This window comes from Myotis nattereri (genome assembly GCF_964212035.1).
Source record: "Myotis nattereri genome assembly, chromosome: 4".
Lineage (NCBI taxonomy): Eukaryota > Metazoa > Chordata > Mammalia > Chiroptera > Vespertilionidae > Myotis > Myotis nattereri.
In genome coordinates, this window is record NC_138079.1 from 37,780,827 (window position 1) to 37,801,780 (window position 20,954).

General features: G+C 40.9%; 1 protein-coding gene across 2 annotated transcripts in view; it reads right to left on the reverse strand.

Annotated features, from left to right (window-relative positions):
- Positions 1 to 20,954, reverse strand: part of MRPS27 (mitochondrial ribosomal protein S27) — an 82,276-nt gene that overhangs the window by 60,572 nt on the left and 750 nt on the right. Inside the window, exons 2-5 of one of the 2 annotated variants that reach the window (XM_081089721.1) lie at positions 20,304 to 20,428; positions 16,664 to 16,741; positions 3,527 to 3,597; positions 1,421 to 1,479 (exon numbers count right to left, since the gene is read on the reverse strand). In XM_081089721.1, coding sequence (XP_080945847.1) covers positions 1,421 to 1,479; positions 3,527 to 3,580 — 113 coding nt within the window. In that variant the 5' untranslated portion in view covers positions 3,581 to 3,597; positions 16,664 to 16,741; positions 20,304 to 20,428. The remainder of the gene's footprint in view (positions 1 to 1,420; positions 1,480 to 3,526; positions 3,598 to 16,663; positions 16,742 to 20,303; positions 20,429 to 20,954) is intronic. The other variant, XM_081089720.1, reaches the window with a different exon arrangement.

Below are 20,954 nucleotides of genomic sequence, written 5' to 3' on the forward strand. Positions count from 1 at the left end.
AATGATGAGAGAGAGTCATTGATCAGCTGCCTCCTGCACATCCCCTACTGGGGATCAAGCCCATAACCCAGGCATGTGCCCTGACCAGGAATCAAACTGGTGACCTACTGTTTCATAGATTGACTCTCAATCACTGAGCCACGCCAGCCAGGCTATTTATATTTATCTTAATGAAGGGTAGGAAGGCACTTGCAATTATGATTTCAGGACCTATAATTTAAACTCAGGACACAGTTAAAGGCAATCTTAGATTTAAAATAAAGGTTTTTATAGTGTAGAATCTAACCCACATGAGATTTACATTTAAACTGAAAATACCAAAAAGGTGGTAGAATTCACCCAATTCAGAAAGAAAAAAAAGAAGCCTCATTACTATTTTTAAAAGCAAGTAAAAGAAAATTGAATACATGTTCATGAAAGCTTTTAAAAATGCACCCAGATAAAAATAACTGAAACTTTCTTAATCAAAACAAAGTAAGATCAAATGGGAATTCTAATGTAATACTTACTGGAAACACTTTAAATTTCAATCTGAGGCTATTTTTGAAACCCAGGAATTGGAACAAATCATAAATCAGATTTTTGAAACCACAACAAGAAAAAAGTATAAAAAGTTAGTTGTAAGGTACCATTCTGACTGATGTTTGATAGGTGGAACATCAACTATAAGGATAAGTCATAATTTATTTGGCCAATTATTTAGGTCACTGCGGTCTTCTGCTGCCGTAGATGGTGCTGCACTGAACAAGCTTCTTTGTACACATGCGTGAGTATATCTGTATACAGCTCACAGTGCAGTTGCTTACCACTAAGAAAAAGAATGAAGTTAACTGTGGTGATGTAGAAAAATTTTTTAAAATATGGTATTAATTAATAGTAGAGGCCAAATAGTGCATAGAGTATATTTTGCAGTGAATAAAAAAAGAGAAGAGATAAATATATAATTTTTCATCTCTCAGATTAAGAAAAAAAATCCCAAAGTGTGAAAATACTCCTATTGGCCAAGTTGTAAAACAAGCCTCTCTCATACACTGCTGGTGAGAATGTAAACTGATAAAACCTCCAAAGGAAACAATTTGGAAACAGCTATTGAAATTACAAATGTAAACACTTATGAGAATTATGTGCAAAATTACGTATGTATAAGGTTATTTTTACATTATATATAATATAAAAAGAGAGAGAGTGCTCAATCTAAAGATCCATCAATAGGGAAGTGGTTTAAATGAAATAATCATAGTATGGAATATCATACAGATATAAAAAATGAAAAAGCTCTCTATATACTGATAGGAAAAGATCTCCAAAACAGAAATAGAAACAGCAAGGTGTTGAACAGTGTATATAATACATACCACCTTTTGTGTCAAAAAAAGGTGTGAAATAGGAAAGTATATAGCCAATGAAATGGAAAACTTACTTGTAAAGGTAATATTCTGCATGATCTATCTCTTCTCGAGATGAAATGTTGTCCACAAACTAAGACAAAAATAGAAACCTTTGAATGAATACAAACTATGTCATATATTGGGCTTAATTCACACACTGACCTTAAAAAAGATAAAACATTCATTTTATTGAAACCCCTCTGTGCTAATGCAATAAAAAAATACATCATGTCTTCTCTTTTTCTTTGTATAGAACTACCTTGATCAGAAAAACTGGAAATCAAACATGAACCTTGCTCAGAACAAGAGAGCACTCCTCTTTATACTATACTATACTATACTATACTATACTATACTATACTATACTATACTATTTTATAATTAGTCATTGATATTCCCCTTTATCTTTAAACTCTAATATTTTCTATGTTCTGAGCACCAAATACATGGGAACACATATCTGAAAGGTTAAAGACTCTAATGGCTAAAAAAATATGCTCAAGAGATGAAAATCTAAATTTAGAGAACTCAATCTTGGAACCATTTTTCTTACTCTGACTTAAGTTCTGCTATGGAACAGCCAACCAACAAAGTCTCCTTTTGAACCATAAAAATCTATGAGTATGCTCCTTAATTCTAAACTAAATAAGGAAACAGAAAGAGCTATTCCAAGGATAGATTCTACCCTAAAGTAGAGACTCAAAGGCAAAAGAGATGGAGTAGAAGACATGTTGTGAATACAATTAAAACCTCAGAATGAGGGAGAGGAGAATAAGAAGGGGGAGAGTTTCTCAAAATGCCTCTGACTTATGGATTTGATTTAGGAATCTCATTAAGGGGCGGATAAACTGGTGCAAACACAGGACTGCAGTTGAGAGCTAGCTCTCCTGACTGCTTGCTGTATGGCATAAACAGATGGCACAGCCCCTCTGGAACTCAGGTGCTCCATCTGCATAAATAGAATGAAGGCACCTGCTTCCAATGGTCTGCAGATCCAATAAGAAAATGTATGTGGAAGTTTTTAAAATTCTGCAGTGCTGCCTAAACAAATACCAGGTATTATGGCAACAGAGATTTTATCCTTCATGAACCAATGACCTCTCTATTACCCTTCAATCTGAACATTATGAGTCTATAAAATTTGTTACGACCTAGTTAAGCTCTTCCCCTACTAAAAGGAGAATATCAAGAGACAAAAAGAAAGAACCCAGACTAAAAATAATGATAGTTTCTTTCTTTTTCCTCTTCTAGATTTAACAGTAACCTTGAATTTTATGGTGCTATTAATTTCTACAAAGAGCTTTCACAACTAAAAGCTCATTTTGCATCACATCAGCCCTGCAAGGAAAATACTATTGTCCTCAGATTGGAAATGAGGAAAATGAGAGGGGCCCAATTGCCCAATGTCACAAAGTTAATTCACGATAAAGACAAAATCAGTTATTATTTGAAGGAAAAGAACTTTGGTGTCACAGAGAACTGGGTTTGAAGCCCAATTTTTCCACTTATGACCTGTGTGAACTTGAGAAATTTATCAACTTGAGTCTTGCATGTAAAATAGAGATAATAATGCTTCTTTCTTATGGCCACTGTAAGAATTAATATATAAGATAATATATGTGAAGAAACTAGTACAATAGATGGCATAGAAAGTGTTCAGTAATGGTTACTATCAATTACTATTCCTGGTTCCTAGCCTAATATTATTCTCTCCTCCACTGCCTGCAGCAGTTTAACATGGACATTAATATACATTCTTTTACAGACTTTCTCAGCTACCAAAAATACTTCCAATACTAACAAGTAAATACTATTCCTCTGATGGGTGTATCAACTAAAAAAAAAAATCATGATATTATACAACAGAATACCATATCCTGGAAAAATAAAATAAATCAGATACATAACAATGACCACTAACATCAGAGCCTGATACATTTATTAGCTTTTATTTCAGTCAAAGAAATTTGCTACTTCACCATAAAATATCTATTAGTAACCACAAAAACATACCATACTCTGGAAAAATATTTCCTATGAAAGATCTTCTTTATTTACACAGCCTCATCCATATAAAAAGCCTTTCTTGATTTCTTCTACTTTTTTCTTTGAAAATATATATATTTAAGTTTTCTTACCCGTGATATTGTTAAAGAACTAACAGGCAACTTTTTCTCGTATGTTTTATCCATTAAAGATGCCAGATCAGCTGTGAAGACAAAGAAGAAAAAAGAACCTGTTAAATATACATATTTCTTATGGAAAACCTAACAGATACAACTCCTGCTTCATAGCTGCCATCGTTATGAAACCAAGATTAAAACAGATGCACTTTCTTGCTATTTTTAGAAATTAAAGAGGATAACAAATATTAGAAATATTTAAAAATGATTTATGTAGACACAAAGGACACGCTCTCCCCCCCCACAAAAGAAAAAAATAAATAAATAAAAATGATTTATGTAATTGCAGCAGAGTTATTTTTAAAATGATGGCATATATTTAGTTTTTTAAAAATGCATCAATAAAGTTGCTCTGAAAGGAGGCACAAGAAAGTATTATTATTGACAAACTCCAGGGAAAGGAATTAGATGGTAAGAGGCCAAGGGAAGAAGACTCTTCACTGTTTACATTTATTCCTTTTGCATTTTGAACCAGGTAAATATATTAGCTATTAAAATTTTTTAAATTGGAATTTATCAAATAACTTTTATACATTCCCTGAACAAATCAGAGAAGGTACCCCGGCTATCCTTAATGATTTTCAGCCTGAATTACTCCTGTTCCGGTTTCTTTTAGCAGAACATCCACAGGGCTACTTGGTATTCCTGAGATTACACTGTTATTTCAGAGTCTAAAATATCTGAAATCCTAGGCGACATAAATCTCCAAATTCATTATTTCATGTCTTCTCATATGTATAGTATGGGTCTTATTTTTGTGAGTATAAAACAGAAGCAATCAAAAGAGAACCTCATCCTCCTACCATCAAGTCACCAGGCTATCAGCATCTGTGCCCATTTACTCTGCATCCCCCCTCCCCCCCCCTTTTTTTTTACAAAGGCCAAACTTTATTAAACAACCAACCAAACAAAAAAATCCACACATCTCCCTCATCTCTCCTTCCTGCTACTTGTTTGCTCTGCTCCTCTCAGCAGCAAGACAACCGAAGAGTCACACCTAGTACAACTGTGACTACTTCCTTAATTCTACTCTCACTTGATCTCTCTCAAATCAGATTTTGGTTTCCATCATTCCACTAACACCAATGACAACCTCCACATAGTTAAACCCAGTGGTTAATTCTTCATTCTCATCTTCTTACCTGACTGCTCATGAGCACAATATAGTTGACCTTCATGAAAATACTCTTTTCTCTCTCTCTTGGGTTCCTTTGCAGGTTCTCTGCCTCTTCTTGACTCCTAAATGTCTAAACAGTAGACTCTTCTCTTCACCACACACTCTCTGACAGCCCTAATCATCATCTACAGATTACTGACTCCACACTTGTATGTTTACCTGATTCCTGTCTGTAACTCCAGACTTGTATTTCCAACTTCAAAGGTGACATCTCCATTTGAGTGTCTAATAGGTATCTAAACATTACATGTCCTCTTTATTCTGCAGCCTTCCACTCCAAACCTGCTTTTCCCCCAAGTCTTTCCCATCTCAGTAAATGACCACTACATTCACTGGCTTTCTCAGGCCAAAAATCCAGGTGTCATTCTTGACCTCACTGTTTTAACCAACTGTCAGCAACTCTTATAGGCTCTAGATTTTTGAAATATCCTATCTAATAAAAGAGAAACATGGTAATTAGCGTACAACCGCTACCCTTCCCATTGGCTAATCAGGGCGATATGCAAATTAACTGCCAGCCAAGATGGCGGCCGGCAGCCAGGCAGCTTGAAACTAACATGAGGCTTGCTTGCTTCAGTGACGGAGGAAACCAACGTTCCCCGCCTGCCTTGCCGGCCTCTGAGCCTGCAGTTTGAAACATTGTAACAAATATAGAAGCTAAACAAAACCCCAAAAACCTGCTTTCAGTGAGCTGGGATCTCAGAGCTGGAGTTAAACATTGTTTCGATTATAGAACCCAAACAAACCAGATACCTGCTTTCAGCAGCAGAGGCCTCAGAGCTGGAGCCAGAGCTAAAGCTGGCCCAGAATTAAAAAAGAAAAGAAAAAAAGGACAGGTTGGGAGCTTCAGTCACTCGCCAGCCTGAAAACAGCCCTCAGCCCCTCACCCAGTCTGGCCAGGCACCCCAGTGGGGACCCCCACCCTGATCCAGGACACACTTCAGGGCAAACCAGCCAGCCCCACCCATGCACCAGGCCTCTATCCTATATAGTAAAAGGGTAATATGCCTCCCAGCACCAGGATCAGCGTGACGGGGCAGCGCCCAAACCCCCTGATCGCCCTGCGGCTCTGTGTGTGACAGGGGGCGGGGCCACAATCTCCCTATCCGCCCTGCTCTGTTTGTGACAGGGGAAGGCGCCCCAACCTCCTGATCAGCCCTGCTCTGTGCCTGATACAGGGGAGCTCCCCAGCCCCCTGATCGCCCTGCGGCTCTGTGTGTGACAGAGTGCGGCGCCCCAACCCCCTGATCGGCCCTGCTCTGTGTGTGACAGGGTGCAGTGCCCCCCCCCCCCCCCCCACGGGCCCTGCTCTGTGTGTGATGGGGTAGACCAGCTGTGGGCAAACTACAGCCCGCGGGCCGGATCCGGCCCGTTTGAAATGAATAAAACTAAAAAAAAAAAAAGACCATACCCTTTTATGTAATGATGTTTACTTTGAATTTATATTAGTTCATACAAACACTCCATCCATGCTTTTGTTCCGGCCCTCCGGTCCAGTTTAAGAACCCATTGTGGCCCTCGAGTCAAAAAGATTGCCCACCCCTGGGGTAGAGCCATAACCGCCCCATCGGCCCTGCCCTGAGTGTGAGAGTGGCGGCACCCCAACCCTCTGATCGGCCCTCTCTGTGGGTGATAGAGGGCGGCGCTCCAACCCCCGCCCCCCCCCCCATGGGCCCTGCTCTGTGTGTGACGGGGTAGAGCCATAACCGCCCCATCGGCCCTGCCCTGAGTGTGACAGTGGTGGCGCCTCAACCCCCTGATCGGCCCTGCTCTGTGGGTGATAGAGGGCGGCACCCCAACCCCCTGATCCGCCCTGCTCTGTGTGTGACAGGGGGGAGCTCCTCAAACCCCTGATGGGCCCGCTCTGTGCGTGACAGGGGGGAGCTCCCCAACCCCCTGATGGGACCTGCTCTGTGCGTGACGGGGTGGCGCCGCAACCTCCCCATCAACCCTGCCTTGAGTGTGACAGGGGTCGGTGCCCCAACCCCCCAATTGGCCCTACCCTGAGCGTGACTGAGGGTGGCATCGCAACCTCCCAATCCGCCCTGCTCTGTGCATGACAGGGGGCGGCGCCCCAACTCCCCAATTGGCCCTGCTCTGAGCCCGACCAGGGGCTGCACCTAGGGATTGGGCCTGCCCTCTGCCACCCGGAAGCAGGCCTAAGCCAGCAGGTCATTATCTCCCGAGGGGTCCCAGGCTGCGAGAGGGCACAGGCCAGGCTGAGGGACCCCCCCTTCCCCACCCCCCCGAGTGCACAAATTTTTGTGCACCGGGCCTCTAGTAAATATATATATTTCTTACCACTACCACTGCTAAGCCACCAATATCTCTCATCTCCCGACTACTCACCTTAACCCCCACACTTACAATTTAATCTCTACACAGCCTTTTAAAAGATAAATCACATCCTGTCATTCTCTTCCCTCAACCAACAGCATTCTATCACACTTAGAATAAAATCCAAAATATTTCCTATGACTTGCAAATGCCTACATAGCTGGTCTGTGTTTCTATCTATTTATTTTTCCCCTTTTTTACATTTATAAGTAAAATCCATGAAGGCAAGGCTTTAACTCATGACAAATTCTCAGTCTCTAGAACATTTCCTTAAAAGGTACTCAATAAATACCTAAAGAAATGGGTAAAAGGAAGGGGGTGACAGAGGGAAGGAGGGAGAAAAGAATGGAGAGGAGAGAGGAAAGGAGAAAAAATAACTGGGTTCCCAAGGGTATTTTTTATTTTTATTTTTCTCCCTAGTGGAAGAAATCAGTATCAAGTAATAAGGAGACAGAGGTAAACAACTGACAAGTATTTGTTTAAGACCTAATGCAGTGCATTTAACCAATTTTTGGTTCTTTCCTGGAGGTAATGGTCTCAATGATTCAGTAGCTGCTGGGGAAAGCAACTTTGCAAATCCCCTAAACCTAATATGATGTAAAAGTAATTAGCTTTTCTCACAACTGTCTTGAAAGGATTGACACCAGGTGACTCAAGAATGGTATAGAGAGCCCCCTACACACATACATAAGGATATCCCTAAAACCTCTTCACACTAAGGCAAACTAACATTGTTAAATCTACCTGCTCACAGAGTGATATTAAACAACACCCATGATACCAAATCTTTATAATCTCTTCATAATAGAGGCCCTTGTGTTGAGATGACAGGCATTAAAACCAATTACCTCAAATTTAAACTTTAAAAAAGCAGGGTCAGGGTCTCCTGGCCTAATTACAATGGCCTCCATTTCCTCGTGGGTTTCACAGAGCGCACAATGTAGAACTGAACATTGGATTAGGTTGGCTTCTGTAGTGTGGTAACTCAAGATTCTATCCTAATCCTTCACATCCAGACATCTTCGGCCAAGTGAAATCAGGGCTGGGGCCTCCAAAAGGGCAACAGCTGCTGGCCCAGCATCTGATGAATAACATTTGCATACTGCAAGTCAGAGAGAGGTTTGCTGCTAAATATAATGTGTGACCAATCACCTCCTATGATAGTGCTGGCGTGATGAATGAGGCAGAAAACTGCATAGAGCAGGGATGGCCAGGAAAGCTGGGCAGCTGAGGCCTGCAGAGGGCCAGCACCACAGGTTCCTGGACTATGGGCTTCAATAGCCAAAATCACACTTCACGTGTCACTGAGGGGCCAGCAGATGCTCAGATTTTGTTCAAAGGGATGTGCTAAAAAAAGATGCTTTCTTGCCTGTCACTCAGGGTCTCAGGAAATACATAACAAAGACTATATGGAAAATGGATCTGAAAAATACTTTATTTAACAAAACTGTACAGATAATGTGAAAGTATGCCCAGAAAATGACATGTAAACTCGTATTAAAATAGCCTTCTTGTTTGAAGAAAACAATACCCTTGATGATCTGAGTACATACACATCGAGGACCCTACACTACTCCAAATATAGGCTTGTACTGGTTCATAAACCCGGTTGAGGACATGAATCATCTGAGGGGCTTTAAAACTTCAGATTCCTAACCTCACACCTAGAGGGTAATTCTAATTCTGTAGGTTTGAGGTGACATCAGAGGAATTCAATTTTTTAAACAAAGCCCCAGGAGATTGTGATGCAGCTTCTTGGGACTAAAGTGGGTTATATTTGAAAATTACCATGGGGGGGGGGGGATATAAAATAAGTCTTGATTGCTCCTCCTAAGCTTGAAGAATATATTAAACTAAATCTTGTTTCTGGAATAAGGTGGACTAAATATACCTTAAAATATTCCTCCTACTATAAAAGCAAAATATTTTGAAAAATTTTCAAACATGACTGAGCTTGGTTGTACAATACTGTACATGTTAAAGGGTTTTTCTTTATGGTATGTGAACACATCTCAATAAAGCTGTTATTAAAATATATATGACTGAGCTTTCAAGAAGGTAGATGTAATTGTCAGAGGCCTAAACTAGTCTGCCCTCACACCTTTGAGGCCCTAATTTGCACACTTATGTTATACAAGATATACCAACCTGAGAACTTTGTTTAAAGTGGTCTAAAGAGTTGGTTTTATTGCATAAAATTCTAGAAAATGCAAACTAATCTGTAATGACAGAAAGCATATCAGCGGTTACCTGGGAATTTAGGAAGGTGGGCAGAAGAGGCAGGAAAGAAGGATTGCAAAGGTATAGAGAAAACTTGGTGGTGGTTGGTAGGGGAACACAATGCTCATTATTTAGATTGTGGTGATGAGTTCATCAACATATACAAATGTACATATGCCAAAACTTAACAACTTGTACACTTTAAGTATGTGCAGTTTATTTGTGTAAAGAATACCTCAACAAAGGTGTAAAAACCCTGCAATATGATGAGTAAATGAGAGCAGGTTAGACATAGGTCAGGTCAGAATTAGTGAACTGGAAGATCTAAAAGAAATTACACAGAATGCACAAAGACAGGTAAAGATGAAAAGTATAAAAGAGAAATAGGAAATAAAACAAGGCCTAAACTACATTTAATTGAATTTCTAAAAGAAGTTCAATAAAGAGAATGGGGAGAGGTAATACATGACCAGATAATAGCTAAATAAATTTTAGAACTGATAAAAGAACTGTTTTCAGATCCAAGAAACATGAAATTTCAAATCAATTAAGTAAAATTCCACCCACACCATAATACATTATAGGAAAACTGAAGAATAAGGGGATTTTAAAAGTAGCCAGAAGAAAAAGATAAGTTATTTACAAAGGAAAAACTACACCAAAGTGTATTTTCTTAGTAGAAAGGCAGAATAATATGCTAGGTGTAAATACTCTCAACAGAGACTCACAAATCTAGTAATTTTATCTTTTAAAATTAAGAGAAAAATAAGATGTTTTTAGACAAACAAAAACTGAGATAATTCATTAGCAGCAAACACTGACAAAAGGAACTTCTTAGAAGTTGTATTTTTTTAGAAGATAGAAAATGATCCTCTAAAGAAGACTTGAGATGCTAGAATGGTAAGTAAATAAAACTGTTTCAATCTGAGGGAAAACTGACTATGCAAAATAATAATGTCTTGCGTGTGTTTTAAAGGATAAAACTTTAATATTAGACAATAACGTTTGGGGTGTGTGTGTGTGTGTGTGTGTGTGTGCAAATGAGACTGAAAGAGGAGGATGCACACAAATCAGGCCACCTCTAGAACAGCCCAGCCAGCAGATGGTAAATACAGAACTTGGTAAATGAATAGATGTCACAGAGATGCAAATATGGAACTGACAAAGTTAAGAAAGCAGGCTTCACAAAATCTCCATCAGGCTTCAAGAGCAGGATTTGAAAAATTACTGCAATAAGCCAAAGGTCTCCACAGCTGAAATGAAATAGCAGAACTAAAGCTCAGCTAATGGAAGAAATGTCAGTAAGAGATTACCACAGTGCTCGGTTTTGAACTGAATGCAAGTGTGTCAGTGGTATAATTCACTTCGGATTTGGAAAGGGAGTTCCTAAAACAAATTAATTCATAAAAAAACATAAAAAAGGTGCCTTACTTTATGATTACTTATAAACTGGAAAATCAGAAATAAAATATTAAAGTTAGTAGGGCTCAGGAATCCAATTCAGTTTGCTTGACAAGAAATCCAGTGCTTCAATACAAAGGAAGACTCGATGGTACAACTGCAGGCACTACAGCAATCACTAAGAGCGGAAAGGCAAGAGAATATTGTATGGCTCTAAGCAATGCAGTAATATGGCCTGTTTCTTCATCTCTGAAGGGGAGTAACAGCAGCTGCCTTAGGTGGCTGTGAGCATTAAATGGGAGGATGCCTATGAAATGCCTTGCACAGAACCCGGCACACAGCTGGCAGTGAACAGAGATTGTCTTCAGATTTTTATCTGAGGGCCTGCACTGCATCATGGCCTGCTTGCCCCCTATACTGCAGGACAGATACACTACACTAAACAGAACTGGTGCGAATCAACACCCCCACGGTAATCAACAACCCTCGTACTGGGCTGCGCAGATCTCCACAGCTCTCCCTCCGGGCTAACAGAAAACCACGAACGGGACCGAAGGCAGAGGCACCATAGCTGCATGCCTTTCCGAGGGAACCCAGAACGTCTCCTGCACAGCATTCGGCAGGAAGACGAAACCTTTTAACACAGATCGCAGACGCAGACCCACACCTCTTCCCTCTCCCCCACTCCACTCCTCCCCACGACCTCCAATGGGGACTCGCGGAGTATGCGGTCCTCCTCGCTCCCCCAATCAGCGAGTCCGCACCATATCCCCGCGCCCAATCACAGCACTCCACATGCTGGAGGGCAGGCCTCCCACACGCGCACGGAGGCTTCCGGAGGGGCTGCGGGCTGCAGAAAAGCTGCACAGGCTGCGCGGCATCTCCGAAGAGCCCGCACTGCCACCTACCGCCCGATCTTCCCAGGCCGCCGCAATCATCAGTCACCCGCCCTGCCCGACCACAGCGCGCCCTCACTTCTCAGGGCCAAGTACTAACCCAAACACTCAAATACAAAGCATGTAGTAATAGCACATAGACGCGAAAGCTCGTTTTAATCACATTCTATTAAACAGTAAAGAAAAACATACTGTCTCAAATGCCTCTTTTCCTTCCAGGCCATTTGAGTTTCAGAATCTCCCACCTTTTACACAGAGGTAAAATCAAGGGGCCTAGGGACCTGTTCATTCCACATATTTCTGGAGCACCTGCTGCATGTCAGGGTCTTAGCTGGGGCAGCCATTACCATCCTCCCTAATTTACAAGTACAGGAACCGAGGTGAAGTGACAGTTTTGGAAAGCTGGAAGATCTGGGGGTCACACCTAGATGTCTGTCTGCCAAACGCAGGCTCTTCACCACATCACACTGCATAACCAGGTGCTGTAAGAAGATAGGGTGAGGGAAATTCTATTCTGACTGGGTAGGATTCAGGATGTACAAAGGGTATTCTAGGCTAGGTGGTATTCAGTAAATGGTAGCTGGTACTGCGTTCCCAAGTACACTATCTTAACAGACAAGGAGACAATTACCCCCATATACTTATTTGTTGCAGATTACTGTGTTCATTTTTTGGCAAAAAATGAACACAGTTTTTACTTATTCAGGAATCCATGAAAACGTTCCCCTAGATTTGTCTCAGATTAACAGACAGCTGACTATACCCCATACCTAGGTGCCAAATATAGTAGACTCATTTACTAACCTCCCTTCATACCTAAGAAAGTGTTAGTAATAGCTTTCCTGAAATTCTTCATTCTCTTCTCTTTACTTCCATAGCCCTTTTCTTTTAATTCACATACAGTACATCAGAACAAGCTTTGCAATATAATTGAGTCCATGTCAAGTTTCATCACTAAAATAGTGGTTTCCAAAAGGAGTATTATTAGCCCTAGAGGACATTTTAGAATATATTGGGGGGGGGGGGGTTCTGTCAGAATGACAGCCAGGCATTACTGGCACTTAATGGGCAGAATAACAGAAAATTAGGTAACCTACAATGCTGAGACTGTCCAATACATCAAAACATCATCCTTTTTGGGAGCCAGAGTTTTCAGTATGGGAAGGAGATACAAATATGGACTAGACTCGCAGTGGTTCTCAACCTTCTGGCCCTTTAAATACAGTTCCTCATGTTGTGACCCAACCATAAAATTATTTTCATTGCTACTTCATAACTGTAACGTTGCTACTGTTATGAATAGTAAAGTAAATATCTGATATGCAGGATGGTCTTAGGCGACCCCTGTGAAAGGGTAGTTCGACCGCCAAAGGGGTCGCGACCCACAGGTTGAGAACCGCTGGACTAGAGGAAGGCAAGGAAGAACCCTGTGGGAATATACTAGAATTGGAAGTATTAGTATGAATGGTGCATGATATTTATGCGGTCGGGGGGGTGAGGGGCGTCCCTCAGCCGGGCCTGGACCCTCTCATAGTCTAGGAGTCCTTGGTGGATGTCCGACTGCCACAGAGGCAGGAGAGGCTCCAGCCACTGCCACTGCGCTCACCAGCCATGAGCCCAGCTTCTGGCTGAACGGTGCTCCCCCTATAGGAGCACACTGACCACCAGGGCGCAGCTCCTGCACGCTGAGCGGGATGGGGCCGAAACCGGCTCTCCAACATCCCCTGAGGGGTCCCAGATTGTGAGAGGGTGCAGGCCAGGCCGAGGGACCCCACTGGTGCACGATTGGGGCTGGGGAGGCACACGGGGAGGGATGCAGGAAGTTGGCCAGCTGGGGAGTGACCGTGGGAGGGCTCCAGGGTGTGTCTGGTCCATCTGGCTCAGTCCCAATCAGCCAGACCCCAGCAGCAAGCTAACCTATGATCAGAGCATCTGCCCCCTGGTGGTCAGTGCATGTCATAATGAGCGGTTGAGCGGCCTTAGCATATCATTAGCATATTATGCTTTGATTGGTTGAACAGATGACTGGACACTCAGCATATCTGGCTTTTATTATAAAGGATGTATACATATTTTCCACTGAATGGGCCAAGAAGCAAAAATTCCACAATGACAAGAGGACATCTAGTATGCAGATCTTGGCTTCTAATACCATTCCCTTTAAAAGAAACCAGGACTCCTTGGAGAAAGAGTTGATTCCCGAGCCAGAGCAGGAAAGGTACAAGATGAGCTTAGAACATTGAGAGTCAGCTTGAAAGGGCTCCTACTAGCCAAATCTAAGACAGAATGGTAATGAATCATTAAAAAGAAAAACAAGAGAAATCCATAATCCAGAAGACCATATTGATAATGAACAGATAAATATAATTCAAAGGAAGAAATGGGAAAGTAAGAAGGGCTCATGCTCACAGTAGAATACTGAGTACGAACTAGTAAATGTGGAAGTATTATTGGAGTTGGAAAACCATCATTTTTCAATTGTTGTAAAGACTGATTCAGGCAAGATGCCCCAATAGATTCTAAATCTGGGGGAAAACTTTTGCTCAACATGATATTTGCATATTAAAATATCTCTCCACAGATTGCCTATTAGTCATAATGGAGAAAAATAGTAACTCTCCAGTGGGGAAATCAGACACACTTGACTAGGTGATCAAAATTAACATTGCCAGTGAAGGCAGATCGACAACAGGTATCTCTAGATGTGCCCTGAGAAGGACAAAATAACACTGACAATATTCTGACTGAGAAAGCATATCTTGAATCTAATCATAAGGAAACCTCAGACAAACCCAAAAAGAAGAATATCCTATTAAAAAAAGGGACTGGCTTCTTTAAAAATGTCAGGTCATATACACTAAAGCATTCGGCATAAAGAGCTATAATAAACGCAAAAAACTCTTCAAAAAGTAAAAAAAAAAAAAAGTGCATACAGAGTATAAGAAAGCAAAAACAAATGGGTCAAAATGGTGAAAATATGTAAATCTGGGCTAAGGGTCAGATGCTCTTTGTATTATTCTTATGAATTTTTTGGAAATTTCTAATTATTTCCATATAAAAAGTTAAAAATATTTGGTCCACATATCATGTATGACATGGCAGACATCCACACTATTAAAAATACCTGTCTATAATTAACAAAACTCCATTTTACATATAAAAACAAAGCACTTTGGGGGGCATAATTTGAAAATAAGCTGAATTTTCCATAAATGCAACTACTAGGTAAACTGAGGAAAGATAGCACTTTGATTCATTCAGAACTTTACCAAGAATTGTTCACCATTTTGTGAATAAAGCTGTCAGCACCTACGATAATGGTATTTGACTTTGCTAGCACACCACATCTGTATCCATCTGCATTTCTGTCTGTTGTTCACAGTGATTCTACATTTCAGTGCAAACATGTAGTTACTAATCTTCAGATTCTCCACAGCTCTGTTTTGGCTGGCTCCTGCCCATACATCCAATGCCAGGTCTCACAAACCAACTCTGCTCTCCAAGGTAGACGTTATAGATAGCTATAAAACAATCCTGCCTGCTCAAATTATGGGAAGAACCCATAAACACAGAGAGACTTTCTTCTTATTTAACATAAGCCAAAAAAAAAAAAAAAAAAGCAGAGAAAGAAATCTTGGGGAAAATATTAGATCAGCACTAGAACTGATCCAAAAATTACATCATTCACCATAAAACTATCACCAATCATCTGATGTTATCACAATGATGTTATATATAAAATATATTATGTAGCATGTACATGCCTATAAAATGATCATAGGGTCAGTGATTTTTTTAGGCTTTGTTATTTTATAAAAGAAGGGCTGCTATCAGTGTAATATAACATAGGGAACAGGAGCCTGTAATGAGGAGCCTACTGCCTGAGAAGTGTTACCCAACTATTTTCCTTAAATGGTTTATATGAGATTATAACACTGCTTTCAAATCAATCTGTCATCTGGCAATGAAATAGAGGAGAGTCAAAAAGCTATTTGAAGACCACAAGTTAAGAAATGACAATAATAAAAGATGAAAGAGTACTAGCAGGTTTGCCTCAGTGGATAGAGTATTGGCCTGTGGACTGAAGGATCCCGCGTCTGATTCTGGTCAAGGGCATATGCCAGGGTTGCAGGCTCGATCCCCAGTGTGGGGCATGCAGGAGGCAGCCAATCAATAATTCTCTCTCACTATTGATGTTTTTATCTCTCTTTCCCTCTCCCTTGCTCTCTGAAATCAATAAAAATATATTTTAAAAAAGAATATAAAACAAATTTCTCTTTGCAGATAACATAAAACAGAGGCTGCAGAGCAACTAACTAACTATACAATAAAAATGGACAAAAAAAAGAATTGTTTACATAACTTAGGAAGACCACTCATCAAGGCAAAAAAGAAATAGGATAACAAAAATGACTTTTCCATGTGTGAAACAAAAGTCTAATTCCTTTTAAGAGCTAAAATGTACTTCTCTGAATTGGGTTATCATAAAAGCATCATTTCATACTACATCATCTATATATATAAAGCCTAAACGACGGAATGACCGGCCAGTTGCTATGACATGCACTGACCACCAGGGGGCAGGCGCTCAACGCAGGAGTTGCCCCCTGGTCATCAGTGTACTCCCACAGTGGGAGCGCCACTCAGCTGACTGATGGGCACCAAACTCCTGAGCTCACCAGTGGCGAGCACAGTTGCAGCGCTTGAGCCTCTCCCACAGACACTCCCCCTACATGCCCGAGCGGTGGCAGCAGCAGGTGTGCAGCGGGGGCAGGATGAGCAGGAACGGCACAGTGCCCAGCCCGGGCTCGGGCTCGGGCTCCTCCCTGGCCACCTGCCACTTGACGCACTACTTTGTGCTGTGCAGGATCAAGGTGGACAGTGGGCTGGAGCCCAACGAGCTGGTAGGTAAGGCTGGGCTGTGGCGACGCGAAGGTCCACTGAGCCCCAGAGGCCAGGCCGAGGGACCCCACTGGTGCACAAATCTGTGCACTGGGCCTCTAGTATGAATATATTATCATAAACACATGGAGTGACTGCGAATGACACACAGGTACCTACCGAGGTGACAATCTTCTTTTTCTCTTGCTTCCCATTTCTGGCTGTCCACGTATGCTGCAGAAAGCAGACACCTTTTACCTGAGGAAAAAAGACAATTATCTCAACATTCATGGTTTCACAACAGGTTTAGTTTATATGACTGTTTCATTAAACATATCTTTGTAATATGTTCAATTTACTAGATTTAAAGATTGTAACATGATACTGTAACCAATATTGCAGTTAACAATTCAGTTCCCGACTAACGCTCAACCTCTAACAAGTATAAGATAGAGAAAACAAACAAACAAAAAAAAACAAAACCAAAACAAAACAAAAAAAAGGTACAGAGAGCTGAAAATTTATACAATAAAAATGTTATGGGTAGAAATGCTGGTAATTTTGTTCCTATAACTTTAGGACCAGGAACCATTTGTTTCCATTAAATTATATGCACACACACAAACATATATACATACATGCAAATGGCTAGCAAGTACATGAAAAGATGTTTAGTATTGCTATTAGGGAAAGGCAAAATACATTGAAATTCCACTTCACACCCACTAGAGTGACTATAATAAAAAAGACAGATAGTAACAGTTGTTGATATAAATATAGAAAAACTGGAACCTTTTACAATTCAGGTACAAATGTAAAGTAGTGCAGCCACTTTGGAAAAGTTTGTCAGTTCCTTAAAACATAAACATGAAGTTACCATACGACCCAGCAATTCCACTCCTAGGTATATACCCAAGAAAAATGAAAGTATGTTTCCACACAAAAATTTGTATAAAATGTTCACAGCAATATTATTCATAACAGCCCCAAAGTGGAAACAATGCAAATATGATGAATAGGTACATAAAATGGTGGTATATTCTTATAATGGGATATTATTTGGCAATAAAAAAAGAAATGAAGTAGATACATGCCTACACCATGGATGTATCTCTACAACATAATGCTAAGTGAAAAAGAAGCCAGTCACAAAAGACCAAATTTTATATAATTACATTTATAGGAAAAGTCCATAATAGACAAATCTATAGAAACAGAAAGCAGATTAGTGATTGCCTAGAATTGGAGGGTTAGGGGTCAGGAAAACTTCAGGGAAGTTGAGGAGTAATTTACTGTTTGCTTTTGTTTTGTTTTGTATTTTGAGGTAGTGAAAATGTCCTAAATTGATTGTGACGATGGCTAGAAGAGGGTGTCAGGTCCTTAGAGTGATGTGTAAAGGATATAAAGAGTGACATAAGGACTTGACTTGCCATCACTCACTTTGAAGATATTTGAGAAAGGGACCATCAGCCAAGGAATGCAGATGGTTCTTAAAAGATACAAAAGGGATGGAAGCAGATTCTACATCACTTTCAATGCCGGAGGCCGGTCCATCCTTGTAGCTTGTCGCTTCAGGGAAGAAACATCTGCACAGCATATGTTTCAAGGCACCTGGCATATACGGCATACTGTTCTTAATATGTTTGCTCCCCCTTTTTTAGCGCTATGTGTTATAACCGGAACCACCTCCCTGAGAAAGGTTGTTTCCCCAGGTGGGGATTTTCCCCTGCCGTTAGGGATTAACAGGACTAAGGAAGAGAATAAATCAGTGAAACCCCCTAGTGTTACAGAAATACCGTGTACTACGTATGAAGAACTTGGACTAAGACTGCTGGCAATAAATTTGGGACTTGTTGGGCCCACATCCCCAGGGGTCTGCCCACCAGGGAAAGCACCAAAGCCTATACCCCTGGAGACCCACCGACACAGGGCAGTCCCAGGGAAGGCAAGCAGCGGGGCTGGGAGGACATAACCTTTACTGGGTAGGATAATCTCCTTCAGTCACTTCCCTGTAGCTTATCAGTAGAGCAGTAGAATAGTGATCTTGGAATAGCCCTTATAATGGAACACAGAGATTAACTTAGACAAAATTAAAATCAACAGAACTAGATAGAGACAGGATTTCTGGCAAAGGTCAGATAAGAAACTATGGAAATGAAACAAGGAACTGTAGGTTACCAAAAACATACTATGATGTGATTATAGAGGCGTGCTTATAGGATCAAATGGTATAAATACAGATGTAACAGGACAATAAAAAAAAGAACCTGGCTATGCTGATCAACTGAACGTTGTCTCCGTGTCATTCCTTCTTCGCTGACTCCGTCCACACCTTTGGGAACCCCTGGACCTGCTGGGGCTGGACCCCAACATTTCAACACTTTGATTTTAGCACAGCAAGACCCCGTGTCAGACTTTTGACCTACAGAACTGTAATATAATAAATCTGCATTGTTCTAAGCCACCAAATTTGTGGTAATTTGGTAACCTGCTTATCCTTCAGCCAGTCAATTTTTAACACAACCATTCTCTCACTTAACTATCCACTAAAGGAAATATTTTTCCATTTAATTCTGAAAAAAATACCTCCAAGGACCAGAATTTCAAAGTTTAGAGAACACAGATGGGCTCTATCCCACACCTTAAGAAAGAGAGACATTCCATTTTCTGTAAGCCTTTAAAAGCAGGATGTTCATCTTTCTGAGATGCTTTATAAATGACACCATTTAAAGTTCTTTCCATCTCTGTATAGTAGTTGGAAGGTCTATATATTAACACTGGAATCAGAGAATTTCTATAAAGTTGGACAGAACAATACATTTGCTGTGAGTTTGTACAAAGTAGACTATTTTTCCTCTCTTATCCTGTAATGGTTCAAGATGTTTTGATGACTTCAAGTCAGGCTCCTTATCAGCATTTTCAAATCTGGAATGGTCTATAATGCACTATCCTACTTATTTATATTACTTGCCTATAGCCTCCATTTCCTCATTTCAAGACTCCTTTCATCTATGGCAGCGGTTCTCAACCTGTGAGTCGAGACCCCTTTGGGGGTCGAAGGAACCTTTCACAGGGGTCGCCTAAGACCATCGGAAAACACATATATAATTACATATTGTTTTTGTGATTAATCACTATGCTTTAATTATGTTCAATTTGTAACAATGAAAATACATCCTTCATATCAGATATTTACATTACAATTCATAACAGTAGCAAAATTACATTTATGAAGTAGCAACGAAAATAATTTTATGGTTGGGGGTCACCACAACATGAGGAACTGTATTAAAGGGTCGCGGCATTAGGAAGATTGAGAACCACTGATCTATGGCCTAACCCAGTGCTTGTTTAATATAACTTTCTGTAATGATGGAAATGTTCAACTCTCAGCTGTCCCCATACAGTAGTCACTGGCCACAGGTGTCTAGTGAACCCCTAAACTATAGCTGGTGTGACTAAGAAACTGAATTTTAAATTTTATTTAATTTTCAATAATTTAAATAGCCATAGGCAGCTAGTAGCTACTACCATGGAATAGCACAGGTGTATAACCTACCGCAAGTTCACCAGTTCAAATAAAGACCAAAATGCTAACTACAAATTCTCTCCCTTATCTAATCACCATTCCCTTGTTAGAATGAATGGTTGTCCCCAGACATTCTAAGCAACCACAATACCCTCCCTAATAGACCATCTAAAGTCTTGTTGACATTGAAACATAGACAAGCATCACTAAATATGCTTGTAAATAGCTACAACCGCTTGAGATGCCAGGCACTATGCATACCACTGTACATTAAATATTAAATATTTTTACCAGCTAGGCCAACCAGTTCATCCTCAGAAAACTTCGGGCGGCCAACTTGTGACCTCACGTTGATATTTAATGGCTGCTCCCGAAGAAGTGTGAGCAGGAGTGTATGTGCTGCCTTTCTATAGGGGCTACAGGAGGAAAGTTGGAAAGAGGAGATAACAGGCACTGAAACATCGACTGGGCTTATTTTAACCACTTAATCATGTACACTTATCAGGATTTAGCTTCTGAAAATGTTAAAAAATATTTTTCCCCATGTCTTTATCCACGAAACAGGTTTTGGGTGGGCTGCCATCCACTCATATCGAAGTGCTTTAGAAGTAACTATCAGCATTCATTGCCTACAGGTAGAAGACCAGCTAAGGAAGGTCAATCGAAAATTGTGCCCAAGGTCATCAGGTAGAGTGAGCTGAGTACACTGAGAACTCCCACCAGCCGAACCCGGGGCTCTGGCCCCTGTGCGCGGTGAAGGGGCCGCTAGGACGCCCCTCCGAGGAAACCTGCAGGGAGACCATGTTCAGAGCCCGGGGGGGGGGGGACACATCGGGGCTTTTCAGGTTCAGCAGAAGGCAGTCACCCTGACACAGACCCAGCCAGTCATACGCAAAAGCGCTCAGGCTACACGTTCTCTGCTCGTTACCCCTGTGGATGGGA